General features: G+C 43.2%; 1 protein-coding gene across 1 annotated transcript; it reads right to left on the bottom strand.

The window, feature by feature from the left end:
- Window positions 1-482: 482 nt before the first annotated feature.
- On the bottom strand, window positions 483-14,441 carry PROSER2 (proline and serine rich 2; the record flags this gene model as incomplete). Its single annotated transcript, XM_082007999.1, has 3 exons — window positions 14,106-14,441; window positions 2,353-2,605; window positions 483-1,474 (listed from the first exon to the last, which is right to left on the bottom strand). Exons 1-3 carry the CDS (start codon window positions 14,283-14,285, stop codon window positions 483-485), a joined length of 1,425 nt encoding a protein of 474 aa, XP_081864125.1. The 5' UTR covers window positions 14,286-14,441.
- Between the last annotated feature and the right edge of the window lie 11,938 nt (window positions 14,442-26,379).

Genomic DNA, 26,379 nt, shown 5'->3' with positions numbered 1-26,379 from the left:
TGTCTCACATTGGTCAGAAATTTCAGTTTTGACAGTATTGCGAGCTCCCACAAACAGACATACACATGTGGGCAAGACAAGAGGAGCTCTCGTTTTTGGCTTCAGAGAGAGCAAAAGGAAGATTTGCCATTCAGTTTATTATGTACAACAATACTACACTGTACACTTCATGAACGAGATGCTGTCTGCTGTAGTCCAGCATTACCTAAATAAAATTCCTCTTAGTCACAAAGAGCAACCGATGAGCATCTCTGTAGGAAGGAGGGCTGAAACCCACTGCTGTACATGACCACACATGGTGCCAGTCCTTCTGGGATAAACACGAGCGGTCATTTCACAGTATCTAGTACCTCCTTAGCTTGCCTGAAGCAGAAAACTTGCCCTTTTGTCTTCCAGTCTGTTTGATCCCAACCCTGTTGGGACTATTCTAGCACAAAGCCACGCTATGACTTCCCCCCGTTGCCAAAACATTCCTATCCAAATTACGCAGTCTCTTTCAGTAGTCCCAGTTTCCGAAGTGCCTCTCTCCTAGCTTCTTCTGTTGAGCCGCGGCCAGAAAACTTTACCGTTATCCCTTGGGATCGAAATCCTGAGGGTCTAGGCAGCGAACCTGACCTCCTCCTCACATCCACGTTTAGACTAGGTTGTTTATAATCATTAAAACTTTCTGCTGTGTTCCGCTGTGCGCTGCTGACCTTGTTAGCAGCAAGAGCTACCTCTGGTTCGATTGTTACCGTTTTGCCCATAGGAACAAAAGAGCTGGGCTCGCTTTTTAAAATCTCATGGATGTTTTGATATCCATTGGGAACAGCACCTGCCTGTTTGGGCTGCACATCAAGTTGCTGAGTGCTTGGGGCATGATCCACTTTGTCCTGAGCTGGCTTTCCCTTAACTAGGCCAAGTTTTGTCAGGGCCTCATATCGTGTTTGCTCAGAGGAGAGATCCCTTAAGGAAGAACTTCTGTTACGCGACAAGAAGTCATTTTTCTGCAGCTTCTCCTCCAGTTCAACTGCCAGAAAAGCTCCTCCGTTGATGTTGGCCAGCACCTGAGCTCTCCGCTCCTGGACGTTAACTGCTGCTTTTGAAATAGTCTCATTGAATTCTTTGCCACTGGCATTTGTTATGTTGATGTTGCTCGGGAACCGGTGCAGTTTGGGTGCAGGTGCGGGAGGGTGCTTCGGAACTGCAAAATAATCGCCGTTGGCTACAGGGGTTTTCTTCCTCTCTGAATTCCCTTCCTTGAGGGCACCAGGGAATCGCACCCTGCTCTCCATCTGCTGCTCAGACATCTTCTGGGCCATGATGAGGGGAGTGGGGATAGAGCGAAGCAATTTTGGATGCTGCACTTGAGGAGGAGGTGGAGGGGGAAGAGGAAGCGTCTCAGACATCGATGGCGGTGGTACAGGCGGATGTGGGGGAAGGTCAGCAGGTACAGCTGGCTTAGGGCTCTCGGTTCTCCAGGTAGCATCCAACACTTAAAAGACAAAGCAGCAATATGTCATTAAGTCTTCACACAGAGCAGAATACAAGGTTCTTTCACCTAGGATTCGCAAGCATCAGTACTCCCCTCCCTCAGACTTTTTAACTCAAATTCAGCCCACACTGCCAGAAGCAATTGTGACTGAACTCCTAGCAATGGCATCCTGTAGGCAACACTATAGTTCAAATCACTATATTTACAATGCATTCACTAGAAGCCCTCTCTATGCCATTCATTCACAATCTGCATGTTACTGTGTTTCAATGGCTGTTTTTTCTGTAAGAGTTTTGCAATTCTTATTTTTTATTATAACAGCCAGGAGAGGACACATTACATGCCACCGTATGTACTAGCTGATAAACCCATTCTCCAAAAACAGAGAGCAGACTCTACAGGGTGAAGAAAACAACATGCCACACACTATCTTGTCACAAATTTATTGATAGGAGCATGTGCCTTTCAGTCCCAAAGTAACACTACAATCTGCTATCTTAAAACTCTCAGAGAAGGTCTTAGGAGGCCTTAGAAGCAGAGCATGAACATGTTGATGACCATTAGTCTGCCTTGCCACAATGACTCTGCATAATACTCGGTTCTGTTACAACTCAGTCACCAGGCAGGAGACTGAGACAGCAACTTAATCATATGCATGACTGCCACAAGGGGGGGGGGGGGGGGGGAAGAGAGTTATAGTAACAGCAAGAATTTCAGAAATCCCAAGTCAAATTAAAATCATGGTCCTTAGAGCTCCTGATGTGTAACAGATTCATCTTGAGGTAGTAAGGAATTTCTTGAGCTGTTTCTAATGAGAACTGGAAAATGTCAGGGCTAGGTCTAAGGGAAAAAAACACTCTTTCAAGAAATACTACTACCTGGTTCTGCATCTCTGCTAGGAGGGCCTTCATGGTCACTACTCTCCGGTGTTGACTGTACTAAGTCGATGATATCTTCAGTCTCTGAATGACTGGACACATTTTCTTCCGTTGACCTTGGAGACTGACAGTGGATGCCACTGTCACGTAGGACTGGCTCCTCCAAGTCATCTTCTAAGGCATCTATGGTTTCCTCAAAGAACATGAGAACATCCTGCTCTTCGTGAGTTAAGTATTTCAGACTCTCATCATTCTATGGGGAAAAAAGCCGGAAATATTAACAGCCTACAGGTAAGTACACTGGTAACAAACACAGCAGCCCTTTTCAAAGACTGAAAGGAGCAGGATGAAACAGGCAGCAGTCACATCAGAAGCATCTCCTGCTTGCTGTTTCATCCCTTCAACCACTACAATGCAAGAGGAAAAAACAACAACAAAACACCCCAGGAATTTACAGTGCATTAGCTTTGACTGAAGAACAGCAACTGGTATTTCATCCTTTAAAGTACCTAACTTTCATTCAGCAGACAAGCGTCCATTTGAGTTGGACAGAACAAATTGCTAAAAGATCATAAAAGCAGGGAGGGGGAGCAAAAAACCTCCCACACCTGTGCCGTGACAAGGGTTAAGATAGCTTGTTCAGGCTCCAAACTGGAGTAAGCTGTTTCAGTTGCTGTGTCAGGTTCAGAGACAAGACTTGGGGAGCGGCATGGGAGGGAAAGGGTGCGTTCAGGACAGTCCAACAAATGGGTTGATGCCCGTTTTGCTCTAGACTGAAGTGGGACTCAGCTTCCAGAGGCAGAGCTGGAGCTGAAATCTGGCTCCACTGCTACAATCTCTTGAGTTATCCAGAGTTACATGGTAGATGACAAGGAAGAAATAATAAGGAGGGACAGGGTTTCTGAAGATTGTACCTTTGAGTTACAGAAAAGAAAAATTCAGAATAAATATGAAGATGTGTTCCCTAGCAGTAAGTGCCTTTGGGCTACTTTCTCCGGCAGGAAACAATCCTGTAGACCACAGAAGTGATAAATAATCACTTGGATTATCCAGTCTTCATTTTCTATGAGTCACTGCTCTTGATTAACTTGATTAACACAATATCGCTATGAGAAGCTAGGCAGCAATGCGCAAACTCTTCTCCTTCCACCTACACCCTGGGAAACATTCACTTTTCCAGAAGCTTGGAGATGACAAAGAATGATTAGGAAAGGCACTACATTAAGACAATGGATACAGGAAAGACATTTCCCAAGAGAGCTGTGTAAGTTCTGGAATGTAACTAAGTATTGTTGAAAAGTAAGTGAGGTTTTCCCTTTTCTGGATTGAATTTCTCTCCCACCATGCACATACTGGAAACTTTTCTGTCAGTAATTTAACAAGAAGGCACCAGCAAAACAACGCAAGACAGTTTCCTTTCTCATCTCTACTTTTTGCCTCTCCAAGGACATCTGATGAGCCTTGTTACCTGCATGCCCACTTCTCAATGGAGGATTGGAGGAATTCAGGTAAATACATAAAGGTATGCAGTGCAAATATTCGAGAGGTTCCGAGACATGTTCTTGCTGGGGCAGCGCCAACTTGCTTCAAACTCACCGTGCCTGTTCAGATCACCTTACATTAGATTAGAATAGAAAAAACTGTGCAGCTCTACCTGTTAACTGCTTGCGCAAACAAAGCTTTTATCCCCATCCCCAGCATTAAAAATAAGAACAATGTACCTCTGTAGAAAAGTAATGCCTATAGATTAAGAACTATGAAGTGCTGCATTGTACCAAGAGGCAGTTAGACTCTAAAGGACTCAAAACACTACAGATGAGAAAATAAATGCTTTAAGGGTTCTCAGTCACCTTCTCCTGTGTGGCCTGTAGAACATTTTCCCTGTAAATAAATGGATGAAATACAGAAGACAGAAACACAGGCTTTCAGCCAGTCTTAGTTCAGACACTTCAGGACAGCTTTGCTTATCTTTCAAGACATGGTTTAGGGGACATGGTGGCGCTGGATTAATGGTTGCACTTGATGATCTTGAAGGTCCTTTCCAACCTTAGTGATTCTGTGATCTGTGTCCACAGTCATGCGAACACAGCAGTCTTCAGTCAAAGCTGGCACAGTTTTCTGTTAAAACAGAAGACAAGTCTTGCAAGGAAATACAAAGTTGGTTTCAATAAGAGGCTTATGCTACAACTTACATTTCCAGAGATTCAGATTTATTGTCATCAGGGTGATCATGGTTTGACCGCTGGGAAAGACAAACAGATGTGTGGGTATTTGTAACTTACTCTTACCATCCACAGTGCACTGTCAGAATAAGTAACCTATTCCAGCTTGCAGCAAAACTGCTACAAAAGCTTAAATTCGGATGCCATTTGCAATTGCCTATTTAAAGCACTAACTTCAAAGGCTGACGTATTCCACAGCTCGCACCCACCACATGGCAGAGCTCAGTTTTCAAAGGCCAAGGAAAGTTTTACAGCTGCACTTGAAAAGTGAGAGACAGACAAGCCTTCTTTTTTTTTTTTTCTTAGTGGATGTTGCAATCTCCTTCCTTCCCCACCCAAATACTCATACAGCTGCTATGTCTAGTAGGCGAGAGAATGACAGGAAAGGAGCCGTTGTTAGGTAGCCCTAGCTGGAGCTGAACAGGACTCCAAGAAGCTTTTGTTGTGGGTGAGCTCATTGCAAGAGCCAGACTTCCGCAGGCAAAGGAAAAAAAGGGGCTTGTGTTTAAGAGGTTCATGGTGGCAGCAGATCCAGAGTGCGGTACAGGACAGAAATGACTGCACCATGCCGTTCATTTAAAAGAACTGCTCCCCCATGAGCTTAACTCATTTGATCAAGAGCTGAGCAAAACAGCAGGTGAATTGAAGCAAAGACTTTCAGAAGCCGTTCCTTCCATCCGTTTTTGTGCTACAAGACAGAGCGCTTCTCCATACGAGGTAAGACTTGCAGGAGGACTGGTCGGCAGAACTCTGCCTGACTTACCATCGCTCAAGGATCTTACTGAAATGAGCAGCTTCCCTTCAGGTGAAGGATCTGAAATGAATAACCATCCCTTTGCAAATACATTTGTAGGAAATGGCATACCTAGATGTGAAATGCCAACCTCATCTCAGTTAGCACTTTGATCTCTTTCCGCATGCGGTTTCCCTGCAAGATGACCAAGCCATATTTCCTCAGAAAAAAGAAAAAAAACCAACCAAAACCAAAACCAGGCAATGGCTCTGGAGAATGGGCTGCCTTATGGCAGGTCACTGTACAGAGATGCAAGGCATCCAGCCTGGCTAGAAACTCCCTCAAGCAATGCCTGTTTCAGTTGGCGAGACAAGGAAATAATCCCACTTTAGACACACAAGCACAGTGAAAATAAACCTCCTCAAGTTGGTCAAACCAAAGGAGCTCAGATGTAAAGCAAGCAGTGACCTCCTTTACCACTGGTCTGAGAACAGTGGTGCATTATAAAATGCACACTTGTATCACTTACACTAAAGCTTTCAGAAAGAGGGGAGGAATTTTCTTGTAGTTAACTGGTGCTAGTTTTAACTAAGGTTACGACTACTATTTGTAATTAGTTCATTTTCCACATATTCCAAGAACTGGAACAGTTTGTATTCTTTCTGGGGTGGTTTTCCAGGCCTCCTTTCTCCCTGAAGAATCTGGGGTTTTAGCAGTCAAAGCAGAGTCTTTTCAGCTACTTGAGTTACTCACCTCATACTTTCCACCAACTCCCTACTCTTAATACACAAACACGTTTCCCAAAACTAATTCTCAGATACAGCTAACACTACGACTTTAAAGCTACCATCAAAAGACAGCCTAAATTTGAAACTTAAAAATTGTGCCTTAGCTGAGGATTAAAAAGACTGCTTGGACAGAAGAAATTTGGGATGCAAACAGCGGAAATAGGTGAGTATGCTCAGCTGGCATTAATATTTTAGATCTCTGCAGCCAAACATTTCCTGCTGACACCAAACAGGAAAGGGCCTGGTATGATAGTCTTTGGTATAAAAGGGGAAAGAAAAGGAAAGGAAAGGGGAAAGAAAAGGAAAGGAAAGGGGAAAGAAAAGGAAAGGAAAGGGGAAAGAAAAGGAAAGGAAAGGGGAAAGAAAAGGAAAGGAAAGGGGAAAGAAAAGGAAAGGAAAGGGGAAAGAAAAGGAAAGGAAAGGGGAAAGAAAAGGAAAGGAAAGGGGAAAGAGAAAAGAATAGAATATGTTTCATAGAAAAGATCCCTTTCCTAGCTGTCCAAAACAGTGACTTAGTATCAGAGGCCCATAATTTTTCACATACATCTGAACAAACTCTTAACATCACATCCAGACCTAGAATCCCAAGACCAGCACAGCTTTGACTGAAGCAGAACAGTTTGAAATCCCAAGACACCAGCAGTGGTTAAAAAATAAAATAAAATCATTCTTCTGAAAACTGCTACAGAACCAAATGATTAAACAGTTACACTTCAATTAGCAAAATATCAGGAGAACAGCAGATTCAACCGATTCATTGTCAATCACTCGACATTGGCAAAGAATTAATAGGCACAGTTCCATGGGGGAGAAGTGACTGGATGCTTCTCAAAAAAACACGAAGGGAACAAACTATTTTAATATTTAGGAGGAAGAGAGCAACGTAGCACCAGTTAGGCCTCAGCCTGCTAGGAACAAGGCAGGCAGTTGTGAAAAGAAAGGTGGGGAAAAAGAAAGCCATGCATGCAGGAACCGTATCAGAACGGGTACAGCGCTTCAGCACAGAAGAAAAATGTGAGTACCTCCGATTATATTTACAGAAAAGGAAACAGATGGACCGCTGCGTTGCTCAAGTTGGAAGCAAGTGAATTACACGTAAGAACAAGAACTACCAGCCAGGATCAGACCAAAAAGTCCACTTAGCTCAGCAGCTGCCTTCAGCCACCTCTAATGCACAGGACAGCGGAACGGGGTTGAGGGGGAGAGTCTTGCTGTAAATTGGATGGATTTATATTTTTCTTCTCTACATCCTTCCAGTTTCCAGCAATACATGGCTTAAGGACTTCCCAGTTGTATCCGCATCTGTGTACTTAATAGCCCTTAATGAGCTTTTCTAGCATGAATTCATCTTATTGTTTAAGCCCATTTAAATGGCTGGCATTCATGGCATTCTGCGGCAATGAGTTCCACAGTTTAATTGTGTGCTGTGTCAAAAAGTACTTCCTTTAAAACACACTATCTGATGCTTTTGATAATACCATTTCAATATTATAGTCGCCTTCACCAAATAAATGTTGTTTTCTTCAGTTTATTAACATAATTGTACCTGTGTGCTCCATAATAGTTAGCAAAGCGTATAATCAATAGGTCATAAGTGGGGAAACAAGTGATCTACAAGTATTTAAAAAATAAACTAGCCGAACTGAAGTAATAAACTGATTAAATTACCCTAACCTACTTTTAAAAAAGCAAGCTAAAGCAATGCAAGACCTACATGAACTCTGAAGACATCTCTTTGGTTATCAAAGTTAGGCCGATCAGCTTATGATTTCTTCTTCCCTTTAATTTCTTTTTTAGAACAGCATTGAGGAGAACTGGGAGACGTTTCAGGCAAAAGGCACTAAACACTGTTTTCACAAAATCAGATAATTTCACACCAATCTCATTTCTCACAAGAGGGTTACTGACTTGGCCAATAGGCATAAGCATGATACGTGATAAGCCTTGATTTGAAAGCTTTGTTACATGGTCCGCAAAAAATACACTCAGAGATTAATAGGAAACTATGCCTAGATGAAGCTACCGCAAGGTACCTATGCAACTGGGGGGCAGGGGAGAGACTGTTATTTTTGAGAAGTAGCATGATGTATCATAAATTGAATAATGAAACAAGTCCTGAACAGATTTATCCCAGAATATATTTTATTATATAATAATAATTATTGTTATATCAATAATATATTATCTGATACTTCAACAACAACAGTAGACAAATAACTTCGTATCTGTTGATACCCTTATGCTGGAAGATGTTGCTGTAAGAACTAGGTAGGACACAATAAGACCTTCATGAACAATGTAAGTGTGCTGGTAGTCCACAAGATGAAATTCAGTTGAAGAATGCAGGAATATAGAATGATGAACAATGGCTAAGTGGCAATACAAGACAGAAGGAGTTGCAGGTCAGTTCAAGTGCCATAAAGAGGAAAGAGAGTGCTGTTCAGGTACGCGAATGTCATTCTGGGATATATTAACCAGGGTGATGAAATAACAGCACATCCTCATTCGGAACACAGAGTTCAGATTCAGTCGCTGAACTTTGGAAAGATGCAGCCAAGCTGGACAAGGTCCAGAACAAAGCAGGGAGTGCTAAGAGTTTAGCTACACAGGAAGGCTGGAAGAATGTAGCACGTTATGTTTTAAAACAAGGAAGACCAGGTGGTAGGCAGACGCATCCCTGTATGTATTTTCATATATAAAACATTGACCACTACGTGCACTGAAGGCGAGACAAGTTAAAATTGGCTTTCACATTACAGAAACTCTAATCAAAGTGTTCCTTGAAAAAGGAATTAGTGGAGTACAAAGAAACTCCTTTGGAAGTTCAGGAACGCCTATCAATGAGGCTTACAGAGTAGAGCTGCCGACCTGCTGAAATAATCTTTATCTACCAGATCCTGCTTTGAAGCAGAATCATGCAGCTTATAGATCCTGAAGGCAATTTGCGCTCTCTGCACATTCTCACTAGCACATTTTACAGCAAGGTCATTCCTTGCTAGGAGTTAGGCTCTTTACCTTAGTTCTCTTCTCACGATTCAAAGCAAGCAGTCCTCAAGCCCCTCTTCCTCTTTACCTCTTGCCCGGCTGGTAGGAACAATGACTCTTATTTCTCTAAGGCATACTGCTTCCAAGTCACGCTAATATCAATTTAAAGTGGATGAAGCATAGCATAGCTCTCTCCACACCCTGCAAGGAATGGCTTCCACCTGCCCAAAGACAGCTGAATCCACAGAAAGTATCAAACACTCATAAAAATTCTTCTCATTTTTTGTGTGTATTGTTATTTGGCAAATTACTCAGGCATGGTGAAAGACATTGTAGTACAGTAAAGCCTGCAGAGTATCAGTATCAAGGGGGGAAAAAAACCATTCATTTTATGAAAGGAGGCTTTCTCAGGACTTACCCTTCAATGTACCTGAAGTGCATCTCACCATGAGTCTCTCTGCACACCCAAATTGTAAGAAAAAAAGGTGGCAGTGGGGAAAGAGACACACAATCTGTCGTTTTCCAGTAACTCCTAAAACCACACTGGAATCCCAGGACAGAGAGGCTAGGGCAAAGATACAGTAAGGTGGTGCACTTAGACATGTCTGTTGCATCTGAATTATCTGTACTGATCCAAAGTCATAGCAACTAATTTTTAGGCTTCAAGAGACATCATAAGTACAAAATAACCAGGTGAAATGGCTGAGTGTATGAAACAATACACTGAGCCAGCTCAGACTCCTCACAAGATACTTGCTCTTCTTGTCTATGTAACCAATGTTCAAAATGTCACCTGTACCGTACAAGGTGTCTGGTAGTGACAAACCATCTTCAGTGACGGGGTATCAAGTCTTGTTAGAACCACAGAGGAAGCTCATTTGAAGAAATAACAAACAGAATAAGCAAGACATCTTTTTAGAATCATGGCCATCTGCCAATTTAAGCCACTTGATTAGAGACCAAAAGAAATAATCACTTGGACAAATTCTAGAGATCACCACTGCCCCGAAAACAGTGGGATGAACTGTGGCATTAACTGAGGTTGTCTCTGAACCAAAGGCAAAAATAAAATAAAATAAAAAGAAAACCCACCACAGTATGATCCATTGAGAGTAACAAGGAACCCCCAAACCTATCACTCAGCAGGACATGTTCAGATACCAGAAGGTATAGTACTGAAGTCGTATCAACAGATCCAAGGCACTGACACACCTTATTACTAGTGCAGTTCCAAGTAGCACAGTTCACTTTATGTACAATCAGCACCTTCTGGTATGATTTTCACAGGTGATACTATTGTCCTAGCATGTTATTCACACCTAGAAACTAAAGCAGTTACTCATGGTTGAGAATAGATACACAGTACAATTACCAGAGCGAAGCACTGAAAAAGGATTGGCTTTAAGAAGTCAGTCTGTGTCTATCTGGTCAATGGAACAAGACAAAATGCTTCAAAAAAAGCTAAGACCTACTTTTATCTCCGAATTAAGCATCCTTAAATTGCTGCAACCGTATTTCACTGCAAGTTAATTCTTATACCACACACCAGGGAGCGTCATTCAAGAATGGGTTCGGGAAGTCAGAATTGCCAAGCAGAACAGAGTGGTTTTGATTACTCTCCCCCTTGGATAGTGTGACTGATGCCACGTATCGAGGAGGGAGGTACACTTGTCTCATCCTTTTGCCAAGCATATGTACGGATACCACCTTCGTTAAAAAGAAATCAGAATATATGCGCAAATTCATGTCCTCATATATACGAACTTTTACGGTTATAAGATACAGACAAAAGTTGGGGGGATGAAACAGCTTTATGTGATGGTGTGAGAGCAAATATCAAGGCAAACATTCCTCCCAGCTAAATGTAGCTCTTGTACTTGTCTTCAGCTGCTGTGATAAATTTGGCAGCACAAATCCAGACCTGAACATCTATCATTTATATGGAAAAAATTCTACTGCAATCAAGGCAGGACATCAGCACCTTGCTTTCCATTTAAAAAAATAAATTTGGCTTTAAGGACTGCAGTTGTCAAAGATTAACTAAGAGCACCATTGTGTAGGTAAGAAGTTGCTGAGAAATCTGGCAAAATTAAACTGAACTGACAACAGCTAACTGGTAAGAATCACACACACAGAATTTTAAGACCTTTTTGGCACATGGCAATTCATGCCCATCTCCTAGTCATTCCTAAACCGACGACAAGTTCCACAGCAAGTAACGCCAACACAGACACACAGTATGCAAGAACAGCCAACAGTCAGCCAAACCAGCGCTAAGCAGTCAGCGCAGGCTAAAGCCGGTCCAAGTGTTTGTCTCTATTATCACGTCCCTAGGTTTGTCTGAATTCCACAGATGCAACACCAAGGTTATATTTAGTGACTAATGTAGTTTGACACAGGGAAGCTTAAGAGCCTCTTTTTTTGTAATCGAGTAGGAAGAAAACGTGCAGCAGTACAGGCCTGTCAAAAAAAACACTGCTACACTTTTTTTCCTTTGCCAGGCCATTAAAAAAAATTCAAAGTCAACACTGACCTTCCTTCTTGTATCTCTAGGTGAACAGACCCAGGCAAGTGATAAATGAAGAGGCAGTTAAGTCCTTCGTTGCTTCTGTTTCAGAGCTAAAAAGGTCTGGTGTGCCTGAAAAATCTGTCCCTTCCTTTCTCAGAATTGGTCTAATAAGAAATTACTTGTCTACACAAAGTTATCTATCCCCTCCCTCTCATTAGGCCATCAAAACTTCTGCATCTTCTGAACTTTCGTAGCAAAACTACTGAAGCAAGCAGCTGAGGTCTCTAGGAGCATGTTCCAGCAGCTTAGCTTTTCCTCTTACGAATTGCCCGATGCTTAGCGGACTGTAAAAATCATGCTTTTAATATACAATTACACAAGGATATAGAAAAATAAATATTTTAAGAATACTGCTCTTCATCCTGAGAATTTCTAACGCCTGTTTCAGTGCTGAACGGATAAAAGGTATCAGTCAGTGGGAACAATACTGTTTTCTTACATCAGATCACAAAAAAGATAGATCTGAGCAGCACTAAAGACTTGAGTCCTATTTATTCAATTACAATTGCCAGAATTTCCTTCATACTGAGTTCACCATAGACCCCCCCCTCAAACTCAGAAACTGAAATTATGCCTTTATGGAAAAGAGGTTCCACTCCCCAACCTGTTATTCCGCACATGCTAGTTGTCAGCCTTATCGGACATGCCACCTACTATACTGCTGGAAGAACAGTCATGGAAGGGGATCTGTGGCACCAGAATTAAACTTGTCAGTACATGCTTCACTTTCTTCATGCGCGAACTCAAACAAGACAAACTAAAGGCTTTGGTAACTTCTTTTGCTGATGCACAGGTCTGGTGGGAATTGCCTAAACCTGCAGCCAGCTTTTACTCCATCTATAAATTACTGCATTACAGAGTAGGAAGGGATTCCAATTCTAGCTGATGCATCATCATATGGGTTACCACATGGTAAGATCTAGTTAGACTAAGGGAATCTATGCCATTTTCTGACACAGCAGACTCAGGATGGGACTGTACAAACACACTGATTTATACATAGCTTTGTTATTCAATACTGAGTCTTTCGAATGACCAGTCTCATGCCTGCTACCACAGCCAAGAATAAAACCCATGGAAACATGATTAGCTACTAGTTTGATAACCTGGAAAGCTGGAGTCCGAATAATGCATAAAATTAACTTGTATTCTGTATAAAATTAAGTTGTAATTCTTTAATGAAGTGCAACTCCCACTGTAATTCTCTAAGATCCAATCAGTTTTCATTTAATAAACAACATACCCTAAATACCCGAGGCCAAATGGCCTACTTGACTACTCTCTTGACCTCCCCCATCCTGACCCTTCTCAACTTTGTTCTAGAGCAGATCAGAAACAGTTAAGGTGCTAAATTTAGTAATACTTGTTTTGTGTTTTAACTAGCAATACAAGCTGCCTTAAGGATACAGCAGAATATTAAGAGTTGTATTTTCATTAGAAACAACCAAGAAGGAATTTATTTACAACTACCTCAGTTGCCAAAAAGCTCACAAAGTAGCACAAAACACTGAGCATTTCTGAGGTATACAGATAAATAGGTAGCAACTTGCTAACTTATTTTCATCACTTACTCCTTCACAGCACCAAACTACTTCACTAAAAGGAAGCTAGCAGGGAGGGCAGAGAGAAAGATACGGAAAGCCTAATTCCATGTTTAAGGCCAGACAGAGATTTAGATTCCCATTTAGGGAAAGCATGTTTACCAGAGTGCTCTTTGCTCAATTAAAAATCGATGCTTTTCAAATGGTTGTGATGATGGTAAAAATGTGCAAGGAACCGTACCTGCTTTCTAGGCTTAGCCTGTCACAGTACAAAGAGTACTGTTGAGTTCATTGCCTGAATCATCCTACTAATTGGAAAAATGCAGAAGTGCATCCTACTCCCTCAATTACTCACATACTATTTAAATGGCCACACTAATGCGAAGACAGCTTTGTTTATGATGACGTATCTGTTACTCATCTAATTATATGAAGGTGGAATAAGCAGAGACCTTCGTTCAGAAGTGTCAACAAGGAGCTTAAGCAAGAAACAGCTTATAGAACCAACGCTATCCTTGAGTTCCTTTACGAGATACTTAAGAAAGTGAGGGTAGAGACACGCACTGAACCGTGCATCGCATGCAGGTGGGTGCACCGAGCTGCCCAGCGTAGTGTGCGCTCCTTACTGGCGTTCCCGGTTCTCTGGGGGGAACGGCCAGAGAGAAGCACTCTCCAACCTCTCAGAGACAATCAGACCAGAAGAACAAGCTATTGTACCAAATTAGAGGAGTTATTTCTGGCCTTTCAGTTTGTTAACACCCAAGACCACAAGCAACCATTTTGGACTACAAATGGAAAAAAAAAATAAATCAACGCTTAATTTAAAAAAAACAAAAACAAAAAACTGTGATGTGAAGAAAGTAGAATTACTAATGTAATTTGTATCACTAAGCATAAGGCTCATTAAACACTTACCAAGGCAAGATTTCTGCACCTAGCTTGGCTGCCACGATTTTCCACACCGCCACCCCTTTCCATGCTCCCAAGTGCGTGCTTTGGAGAGATTTCAGATGCCATTTCAGGAGACTCCGAGAGGAGATTTCTAGGCATCACACCCTCTTGACTTACTGATCCCAATGCAGCGTAGAATGCCATCAGCGTATTACGTAGGGCTGCTAGCTTTACTCATTTCTGAAAACAGAGAACAATGTGTTATATTTAGATCTGTTTTTAAAAATACTTTAAAAGGAGTGGAAAAGAAATAGTAAAAAAGATCCCCCACAAGCTAACAACAGGCATATCTTTGTGCTCTAGAACCTACCTACCACCTGTGGGCACCTTTTAAAAAAGTTAGTCTTATTCTAAAAGGTGACTTTAAAAATCCAGTGCAGCAATGGGTTCTGTACTCCATCTCGTGTGCTTCCAAATCAGATGTCTACATTTACAAGCATGGACCCTGCATCCATACCTGTCCTACAGATTCAGTTTGTGTTTTCCATTATGACACATCATTAATAGTAATAAAAGCCCATCGACTGAGATACCAACTGACCCAGTTCAAACACCTTCATCTTTTATTAAGTTTTAGACAACAATTCTATTTATCACATCACGAGGGAAACAGAATCCAGTTAGTTTCCTAACACTGCTGCACTTAACTCACGTGTTACTGAAGCAGCTCTGTGCCAACTACTTCTGGTGAATGATCCATGAACAGAATTTAATGCCATTTTTGCACCATTGTGTTACATAGCAAAATTGCTTTTATTTCACTCAGCCATGAAGAAACAGTGCTTGTACTTTTGGAAGATGCTTACTGGAACAGACATATGCACCAGCACTTACCGGAGCAAAAGCCGCCAGTTTTTTAAGCATCCTAAGTGCTCAGTTCTGTAATACTTCCCCGAACTGTAATCTCCCAAAACGCTCTGGCACAATTTCTTCCTTCGTTCCCAAAGTACCACAAAGACAAAAGCCACCCTTTTGCACTAACAGCACTAATAGGGGGAGCAGAAAAAAGTAGAACCTAGCTCACCTCTCTCTCCAAATACTTTAAAACATCCTTCGCAAGAAGAAATCGCCTTGCTCTTTAACAGCCCATCCTTTCACTCACTCTGCCTGTGGCCAGGAAACAGCAGTGATGCATTCCTCAAAACAGTTGGTTCTGAGGAACCACGTTATATGCAAGCAGCTGGGAACTGGACACCATTACGTTGCCACGGTACAAACGAGACGAGACGGTCCTGCTTCCCAAGTGCTTCTCCCTTTATTACGGCTTGAGAGGCGACATGAGAAGCGAAGTCCAGTCTGCATTACCAATTCAATTGGATTACTCCTTCCTCCCTCGCCCTGTCAGCTGAGGGCTGAGAAACCAGAGCCTCCTGGTAAACTGATTAGCGTTTCATTGCAGTGAGATAACATCTGCCAATACTGAGCAACAATTCCATCCCGCTGATCGCTTCCTCCCGGGAGAGGGCTATGACATTACCAGAGGTATGTACGAACACTCCCTCGCCCATGCCGCAGCACCAACATGTGTCCTGTGGGAAGGCTCCCACAGAGTGTACCTAGGCTGCAGTCCAGCAAGTCCTGGAAGCACCATCCACATAAACAGAGCTGAATTACCACAATAAAAGCATCTGATAGCTTTTCTTGCGAACATTAGGTCTAACGATTAAGATTTTGCCTTGCTTTGACATAAAAAGAACATTCTTCTGTTCTTCCGTTAATAACATTAGCTATAAATAGATACAATGCATCCTCAGGATGATGGTTTTTAAGTGATGCCACAGAGGTAGAAACATGCTTCTGGTCCTGGTTTTAAGAATCACAAGACAGGCAGAACGAGAGCACTGCAGCAGCTGCTGTACCTCCGGCTGCCACATACCCCGGCTCAAACCAAAAAGCTACGCTGCAGAAAGCCGAACTAGGAAAGAGCAGTCCAAGTCTAGACCATACCCTGCAACAGCAGCTCCATCTACAAGAACCCCTGCGGCACTGAACAGCCACACACAAACACCCACAACAGAAAATATACATCATTTTTAGACGGCAACATTATCAGTGAAAATCTGGACTCCTCTAAAATGCTACACACAAACACACACAAATATATGTATACCATTTTTTTAAGGCAAGGCTATCGGAGACAATCTTGACACCTCTGAAACTCATAGAAAACATCCGATGACTTTCAAGGTGACGCTCAGATGGAAAAAGAGTATTTTTCTATGGAGGAACCAGCAAGAGGCGAGTACTCCTACTGACATCTGACATACAGCGAGTATTATTTCTCATCAGCACTTTTAAGCTGCAGCATCAATTTTTATCCAGGTGTCCCCAGTATAAACAGGGACAGGCCATGTTTGTTCAGTCCCTCAGTGATGCATTATAGGCAATTACTAGATTTCTAGAATTATACTCAAAACTGTGAATGTTTTATGAGAGGTCATAACTCCAGATTACAACAGATATCATAGACGAGACCCACATTTAAAGACTAACCAAATGAAGGTATTAATCCAAGTTACCAAGAAACCAACTAATGGGCCAAAACTTTGAGGGAGGAGAAAGTATTTAAGAGACTGTTTTGCTTTCTCCAGCAGCAAAACCTTAGCATAACCAGGTCTAAGCTTCACAGTGGGCCATCTGCATCCAGGATTCAGTAGTAATAAACATTAAAGCCACAAGTTCTAAATAACAACAAATAATTCTGCTTCCAGCAGGCTCCTGTTACTCATTTTGGAGCTCAAGCTCAGATGTTTCACAAAGCTCCTGAACAATGAATAAAGGCAGTGCCCGCGACTGGTTAAGAGAGCCACCCACACAAGATCAAGTAGCATGCACTACGGCACTGGTTCTGCTTTTGTGCCGTAAGCTGTGGCTTCTCTGGGGGTTTTACGCATTTCAGAAAAGCTCAGGAGCTGTGCGATAGCCCGTGAGCCTGCAGAAGGGGGGTGCAGGGAAGATCTTTTTCCCTTCTATCTTTCACATCATCTTTAACACCTCAAGGGTACACGTCAGTAAGATCATAACCCATTCATATACGTTATTTTTTCTCCCCTTTGCTGTGTTTTTTGTGCTTTAAGGGATAAACTCGTACACATTTGTACAGTGCCTAGTGCAGCTACAGCTGATGTGAGGTCGCCCAGCACTGCTGCAATACATACGGCACACTTTACAGCCAAATTCCCCTCCTAATCATGGCTAACACAGAAGCCCCTTCACACTTTTCATGTCCCCTCTATTAAGTAAAAGACGTCGTGGATTTAAGACAGAAACAGCCGAGAATCTAATGAATTTCAAGAAGATCCCACTGCTTCTTTCAGTAGGATTACCTAGGTAACAAGCAGGGGTTCAAAAATAAGGTAACCATCCCCAGCGAGAGCAAGAACAGCAGGACAACAGGCAGCTGCTCCTCCTGACCTTCAGAGATGCATTAAATATGAAAGTTGCTCACAACAGGATTTGTTGCTTGGTCATTCAATGCATTTTAGTGGAGGTTTTTTCGCTTGGTTTAAGAGATGTGTGCCTGTACCATTAGGGATCAGTTAAAAAAAATAACCAGACCATGATACAAGAGTGCAGAAGTGTGACAGGAACAGCACTATTTGGAGAGAAAATCCCAAATATTAAACCAAAACGGCATCTTAGGGCAGCTGTGATTCTATCAGCTGAAATGATCACTTCTTGGTTACACGAGAGCTAGCTTTCATGAGGTATTTAAAACAATACAATTCACATGTCATGCACGTTTTTCAGAGGGTAGTAGTAGGAAATCGAAATAGTCTGAAGTTGACATTGAATTTTACCTCCAAAGATTTAATTTTGCTTTGACACATAATTCAGAGAGACTGTATTTACTTGGCATCAAAGATAGGGTGCGGTCTGTCCTTTTAAAAAGGATATTTTTATAGTTTTGCTGACTAAGATTACTTCTCCACTGAAGTTCAACGTTAGCATTTACAAGGGGCTGTTTCTGTAGTAGCAGGAGATTGAAAAAATTGTTTATTAACAGTCCTGTTTGAAGTCTTTGAAGTCTAGCTTAATATGCAAAAAGATCAATCCCACAAAACTGGAAGACATTCAGAGGCTAAAAGTCAACCGCTACATAAGCTAAGGAGCTGAAAGCCAGCAAACAGACAGCATCGTCCCATTTACTGCATGATACATTTAGGGTAAGTAGAGTCGGCAATTTTTAGAAAGTTATCATACATTTTTAAGAAGGGCACAATATTAGTCTCTCCCTCCCTTCACTATACATATAATTTCTAGAACACTCTTTGCATAAAACAATTTTTAAGCTAGATTTCTAAGCCCAGACTGTACTCTAAGCATCACATACACTTTGCCTGTTCTTAAACAGCTATTTCTCAGTGATACAACTGAAACAGAAGAACTGGCCAGTGAACTCCAAGGTTTGTGTAACCCGTCAGCTGTACACAGACACACCAACGCACACGCTCAGCTCCGCGCACGCCGCCAGTCGTCTTGCACTCCATGATGGTGCTTGAGTTTGGAGAGTTAAGCAACTGGAAAAATCATCTGAAAGTACTCTGAAGTCATTTGAAGTGTTACTGTGGGATAGGTTTTATAAAAATGATGGTACAGGGGCAGACTAGAGACCTGTATCTCTATTAGCCTCCGACGGTTAGCAGCAGATGCTGAGAGAAGAGCGTGTAAAACAAGGCAAGCAGAGAGTAGGAATTCATCCAGATTCCTGCATGTTGTGGTCCAGAGACCACAGGGCTTCCCAAAACAGGCCAGGTATTTGTGTCTAATAATCTGATGAATTTTTCCTTGTGTTAAGTGCTCCTGCAACATACCTCTGAACCTGCTGTGCAAGATCACAGCTAAACAAAACCAACTTGCCCATGACATGTCTTCACTGAGCCACTGCTGTTACCAGCTCCTCAAAACTAACTGATCCAGTACAGTAGACATATTTCCTCCATATGAGCAGAGCTCTCAGCAACCGAATTCTAACTCCTTCAGTATATGAAACACAGAGTAAATCCTTGAGCTTTAGAGGTAACCCATGTCCTACTCTTGTGATATACAGTAAGATTTAAGCTTTCTGGTGGAAGAGCAGACAAAGTGACAGTGCTGCCTAGAAAGAACAAACCTCACAGGCAAGTTGACTAACTGTAGCAGCACACAGGATGGCTGAAGAGGTATTGCCTTGAGCACATAAAAACCCCAGAATCAGACAGTAAATTTATAAGCTGGTCTTGTAGAAAGAGTCAAAACAAAACTGAAGTAACAATCTACAAGGCTTGATGTTTAAGAAGCAAGGTAAACCAAAACTGGCCAACACAGTTAAATTCTGACTTTTCTACTCCATATCGTAAGTGTTGATGCTTATGATAATGTGCTAATGCATTTTACTATTATGCACATTCCTTATCTGCTCATGAAAAATCCTGTCTGCCCAAAGCAGTCATGGCTATTTAACATCCAGTAACCAGGAAATGTTCCTGCCCTTGTTTAGAGAGGGACTGTCACCATAGTACAGCCAGCCAAATAGAAATGCTGATCATCAAAAAAAAAAGAATGAACGAAAAAAAAAATACACCCCACCCTGTCTATGACAGTATGGTCCTCTAAACAAGAGCTGGTCCAACAGCATTTTTATAGACATTTCCTGGGATATGAATTCTGACTGAGATTTTCAGAATGGGTTCCGAGTAAGTTTTAACAATGTTTAGCAAAGTGGGAACTCGGGGTACTCTCACAGTAGCACGGCAGCCTATGACAGACGTGCAGCTACAACCAAATTAGAGTGAGAACGACCATGCAAGACTCCCAGAATTCAAGAGAATTTAATGCAAGTAACCCCAATATTTTGTTTTAAACTTTCTGGTTTCTGTGGTGCATGTGTGACAATTCAAACTTTCCTCTACAGGCTGTAGAGCTACAAAATCCGATAGTTTTAAAACTAAAAACAAAGATTCTCTCAGTCCTCTAAATCTGGAAGCTGGAGCCTCAAGAAACACACTGAATGTCATTCATACAACTCGCACTAGAATTTGCGAGAGCTGCCAACAGTGAAATAATTAATCCTGTGTACATAAGTATTTAAAAGAACTAGATGGGCAAGGCACCAATTCAGTAAAACTTAAATCCAGCTGACTTCACTAGGATATTTCATCACACGCTTAAATGGTTTGGTGAATTAGACCTCAAATTAAATGTAGCAACCACTTAGAAAGAAAGGAAACAATCACAAACCAACGTTTTCATCACCTAAGTAAACAATTCAATTACTACACTGAATTCTCCAAATCATGCTTTGGTCAGAAACAATGCTTAGGGTCACCCCTTTGACCATATTTATCCAAGCCTCAAGATACCAGAAAAAGAGGGTTCAGTACTGTGCTTCATCCTTAACTGGTCTTTCTGGATTTTCAAGAACAGCCTTTTTAGGATTTTGAGACCCCATACTTTAGAAACTTTGTCACCTACTGAAGATGTCACTAAGCCAACACTAAGCTTTTGCAAAAGCCTAGGTCATCATTACCTCATCGTCCTCTCTGCAGTGTTTGGGAAACGCTGTTTCTTTTATAACAGACACTGAAATACCAGTGCGGGATTTGACGATGCTAAGCACTCTGGTCCAGCCTCAAGACAGAATTTATGCAGGAGAAGTCTGTGAAGCAGGTTCTCACATGCCTTATCCCTTGCAAGTAAACTCTGTGCCCAGTTCACTGCATCAACAGCAGCTTCAGCTGAATAGGGTTGTCTAAAGCAACGGTGGCCAGTGGCAAAGGTTCATATACAACAGTGTGGGTTAAATCACTACAGAAGGATCCCTGAAGTGCTCACATTTCCAGCATTTACACAACATTCCACATTTACAGCAACAGAATCCTTCCCTGCCCCAATTAAAAATAAAACTATAGCCAGTGACAAATAGTTACTTTTCTTTAGATTAACACCTTACCCAAGGATAATGATAAGGCTCTCATGGGTACTCTACAGTTGAGATTTGATGACCAGTACCTGCTCCGTGGGAAAAGTATGTATGACACCCAGGGCTGTCCAGTCCAGTATTATATGGGGCCTTAAACACATCCAGGTGATGGCCAAGGTCTTCTCTGACTTCGAACATCCATATGCAAATTTCAACAAGGAAAGGGTCCAATTCTTTCAAAGTTACTCTTTTTAGACCTCCCCTATTAACATCAGGGTGGTGCTATCCATGAGAGCCAGCACTTTAGAAATATGAAACGTACATAAACAATTTCAGGCACAGACTCCTCTATAATTAGTCAACTTCTGTCTTGTTACAGGTGTAGCATCACTGGGGCTTAGGGTTTCATTATGTAACTACTGCTACAGTCAGAGCAAGGGTGAACCAAATCCTGTTTTACAAAGTATTTAAGACGGAGAGGTAATTTTCAGTCCCGGCATGTCTGTGTCAAGAGTCTCAGAGCTGGAGCTTGGGTTGCCTTCCTATGTTTCTTTTTGTGACTGCAGTGGCGGTATAGAGAGGAGGGCAGAAGACATCGGAAGCACAAAGCAGAGGTGTTTACTTTAAAAAGCAGCTAATTTAATGCATATTTCATTCCTATGTAAGTACATAAAGGTCTGCCTGCCCAAAGCAAACAGAGATGAAAACAGCACTGGGGAAACAGGGCAGTAATGTCTTGCCCTGGATCATCCTTGTTACAGGGATAATCAATACACACCCAACTGAAAAGGATATCTTTAAGCAGTTAGTTACACTGGAAATTAAAATTCCTTGCTTTTATTTTTTAATTAAAACAAAAAAAAGAGGAGGGAGGATGTGGTAACAGTATTTGACACAGCCTGTCTGGCTGGCTTTGAAAGCCACATTCATATGCTCATTTATTTTCATGCTTCAGTATTTTAGAAGGTCAGTCAGCCTGAGACTTGTCAACTGCTCAGGACTTAAGTTGTTCCAGTTACTACATCCAACCAGCAAGCCCTTCTGCCAACATTCTTGGTTAACATTTCTCTCAGAGGCATGCAGAGAAAAAGCAGCTATGACTAGCAGGAGAAGAGTTTTACTATTGACAAAATAGAGAGTTGTAATATAGCATCTCCCTGCTCCTCTCCAGTGTCAGGCATTACTTGTACTTCTAGTCATAAAACTTCATTTTACTCATTTCACTCTCTGTTGTAAAAACCACAAACAAATCATTGATAAGAAAGACACAGCTGGAAAAATCTATTCAGTTTCTGAGAAATAATTAGTATCTTCATTTCTTGGAGACCTGAGTGAGCAACTTTTTTTTTTTCCTTTTGCTGTTTAAACACCAGCTCCCCCCTTGTACAGCAGTAATTACTGCAAAGGAAGGAGAAAAGCCACAATCATTCTTCTTTATAGTAGCACCTGTACAATGAAGTCCATCTGTAATACTGCATTAGTCAAGGATCTGTAGAAGAGTCTTAAAATAATACCTTTTTATTAGCCTAAGCCAGAAATTGTGAAAGCTTTTAAAACTAAGACTTACGCTTTAGGGTTTGGAAAGAAGTCTTTCCTTCTGTGCCCTTAATAAACAGGAAGGGGGAAGGAAATAATTGTTACTTACGTTTCTGATACTTGTTATAGTTTAAAATCCGTGCAAAATTTTTAGAAAGACAGGTAGCCTTGTCCAAAATTTCCTTCCTATTTCATGTGCATGCTTGTTACAGCAGGAATCGCCTCTTGCACAGGACCAAGCACAACAGAGCTCCACTCGGCTACCTCCTCTCAGTGCCACACTAAAACAAAAACTATTCAGGAAACATGCCCTTGAGATCCTGGATTACTGGAAAGCCTGAGAGTGTTTTTAAGGCTGTGGTTTCTCTTACACGTACTAAACCTTGCCTGAACTACCTAAGATTACGATCTTAAACAGCACCAGCCATCTCACGCTTACCATCTCCGGGTGGAAAAGGCACCTGACACTGGGGAGGGGGAAAAAAGAAGCATTTTGAGACAGAATCTGGTACTCTTTGAGCCAACAGCTTTTGCCAATGGTGAAATGAAACCGCGGACAGTCTGAAAACAATGAAGAGGAATAAAGCAGCTCTCTCCCATCACCCTTCATCAGTCAGAAATACCATACATCCAAAGTTTAACAACGTACAGGTATGAAACCTTTCTTTGACTCTCTTTTCCTTTTTTTTTTTTTTAAATTGCCAGTTATGACACACAAATTGTTTTTGGGGAAGAATAAGAAATCCAAAGGGAAAAAAGAAAAAAAGGAAAATAACCCTTAACACAGCTTAGCACCTGGAAACTAAGCCTCGCGTGCAGTAGGAAAGCGGTTAGCTGGTCGTTCTCCTCTTCCTCTCCTCTGTACACAAAACTAAACAAAGTGCACGGCAGCACTCCGGGGCTGTGCCAGTCTGCCTCTCCCCGCTGACAACGCTGCAGGCAGCGGCCCCGGCAGCGGGCAGGTCCCTGCCCGCCGCGCAAACCTGAGGCAACAGCGGGGCGAGAACGCGCGCAGCCCCCCAGGGAACAGCCGCCGTCCCGACCGCTGCCCTTGGAATTGCGGTAACTGGCGGGGGGGGGGGAAGGGGGAATTTACAACCCATTAGTGAGTAATAAGACCAATACTGAACCCTTCCTATCACGGGCTGACAAACGCGCGCAGCGCTCCGCGGCCTCTCCCCGAAGGGGCCGCTGAGGGAGACAGAGACAGGGGCAGGCGGAGCGGCGGGAGCTCATCGCCTCACGCCCGCGGCTCCCCTCGCCGCCAGCCCCCGCTCCCAGCAGGCGGGCACCAGAGCCGCGGACGCGGCGGGAAAGCGAAGATCCCCTCAGCCGGAGGGCCGCGCAGCGCGAGGGGAGGCTGCACTCACCGGCTGCGGGGAGCAGTCCGCACCTCTCCCGGCGGCGGGCAGGACGAGGAGCGGGGTCGAGCCCGGACGAAGGACGGCAGCGGACAAGTGGCCGGAGCGGCACCTTCGACCAGGGCGCGGGCTCCGCCGAGCAGCCGGCCCCAAACTCATGCGCACTGCACCCAGCCGCCACCCACGGCGGGCGGTTAAGGCGACAGGCGCTGCGCCGGGCTGGGGCGGGGCGGTTCGCCCCGTCTGGGGAGCGGCGCCCCGGCGCGGCTCCGCCTAGCCCGGGCGGGACAGCCGCCTTTGTCCCGGGCCTCCTGGGCAGGGCATAAGGCCGTACTCCTCCCTCCGTCCTTCCCGGGCGGCAGCCTGCGGTACGGTCTGGTCTGAGGGGCTTTGCTCCCCCCACGGAGCGCCGTGCGCAGTGTAAACGCGTGTCCCCGCGTCCAGAGCGCTGCCCGAGATGGCTCCGCCGAGGAGGGGTCCCCAGTGACCCCCAGCGTCCCCCCAGCAGTGTGCACGGGGTGAGGGACGTGGGTCTCCACAGCCACCCTGTGAGGGCAGAGAAGGAGGCGAGCTGGGCGCCATGGCAGCCCGCAGTGGGTGAGGGGGGAAGGCGAGGCCTTTGGCTTCGTCTGAGAAGCCTGAGGTAAAACCCTGTGTGGCCCTGGCATCTCCGCGCGGCGGAGTGGTCCTGATCGAGAGGGGTAAATTGTGTTGGATCTGGTATCTCTGGGGCTTGTCCCTCCACTGAGCTACTGGGAAAGGTTGAGGGTGAAAGATGTGAAAACAGGGTGAAAAATGACTGGCCTGACATGCTCCCTGCTTGAGCCTTCCTCTTGGGTGAGGAAAAGAAAAGGGTTTGCGTGCCTTGTTAATCTGTGCCACCCATATATTTAACAGCTCAATAGCAAATACTGCCTATTTGTGCTTATTTATTGCTAATATATCATCATACCTGCTGGTATTTATCAAGTACTCATGTCCCTCCCTCCTTTAGTCTGGAGAAGAGGAGGCTGAGGGGAGGCCTCATCGTTCTCTACAACTACCTGAAAGGGGGTTGTGGTGAGGTGGGTGCTGGTCTCTTTTCCCAAGTAACCAGTGATAGGACAAGAGGAAATGGCCTCAAGTTGCACCAGAGGAGGTTTAGACTGGGTATAAGGAAAAATTTCTTTACGGAGAGAGTGGTCAAGCATTGGAACAGGCTGCCCAGGGAGGTGGTGGAGTCACCATCCCTGGAGGTGTTCAAAAAACATGTAGACATGGCACTTTGGGACATGGTTTAGTGGGCATGGTGGTGTTGGGTTGATGGTTAGACTTGATGACCTTAAAGGTCTTTTCCAACCTTCATTATTCTGTGATTCTGTGGCTCATTGTGCAAGGCCACGGCAGCCATCAAATTAATGATTTGACTTCCTTTCATTAAATTGTAAAAATTTCAAGCCACTCTCAGAAATCATTATTTCTCACCCATGTTGTGGTGGCAGAAACACTCTTAGAGCAGGAAGTACCTCAAAGTCTGGAAGATGGAGATGTTTCAAGAACATGTGACCCTTCCCAAAATAAATGGCATAACAGAACTGGGAAGGGGGAGCTGTGCAATGTGAGTCAGCAAGGGTTGGGAAATAGTAAGACCATCCCTAATCTGCAGTTTTGTCTTGAGTGTTCTCCAGAGCTGCAGGAGTGGTGTCCAGGAGGAGAACAAATGGTTGGGATCCCAAAAAGAGATTTACCTTAGGTAATTTTTGGTTATTTTAAAGCTAGTGTCTAATCTAAGCTGTTTGATCATTCTACAGTCAAGAGAGATAGGGTATCTCCATCGGCTTAAGACAGGGTGGACAAATTATATTGTCAGGAAACTTGTTTCCAGTGGTTGTAGAGTGGTGAAGCCTGACCAGAGTCCTACGTGTCTCTCTTGACTGGAGGCCTAGTTTATAGCTTGCTAATGTTAGGTATATGAATCCCACCTCTCTTTTTTATTCGTGGCTCTGCCAACAGCTTGGTACAGGATCATATGACTGTCCCATGTAACATCTGTTACACAACAGTACAGGAGAGGAAAGTGCCTTATTTCATCAGGGAGCAAAGTGGGAGTGATGTCTACTACATATAGCATGTAGACCCTGGAGAACATCTTTCTTTGGGAAACATTTAATTCAAGAATATACTTAAAGGCAATCATATACTTTACTGATTTCCAGTGTGGGAACATCAATATGCAGATGCGGAGTGCTTTGAGATTCATCAATGTGGGTTGTTAGATAACTTCAGTGTATTATTCTTACAGCATCATGTGCAAGCATATGCTAACTCAACCTGCCTGAGCTAAAGTTCTCCTTGCTAAGTAGGATGTCACTTTGAGGAAGACCTTACTGTTCCAGGGCTTTGTCAGGTCCACAATGTTATTTTCTTTATTTCTTGATTTACTCTCAGCACCTTGTAATAT

Source organism: Phaethon aethereus, assembly GCF_964289735.1.
Source record: "Phaethon aethereus genome assembly, chromosome: 1".
NCBI lineage: Eukaryota > Metazoa > Chordata > Aves > Phaethontiformes > Phaethontidae > Phaethon > Phaethon aethereus.
The sequence above is the reverse complement of the archived record's forward strand: the minus strand, read 5'-3'. Positions and strand labels throughout refer to the sequence as shown.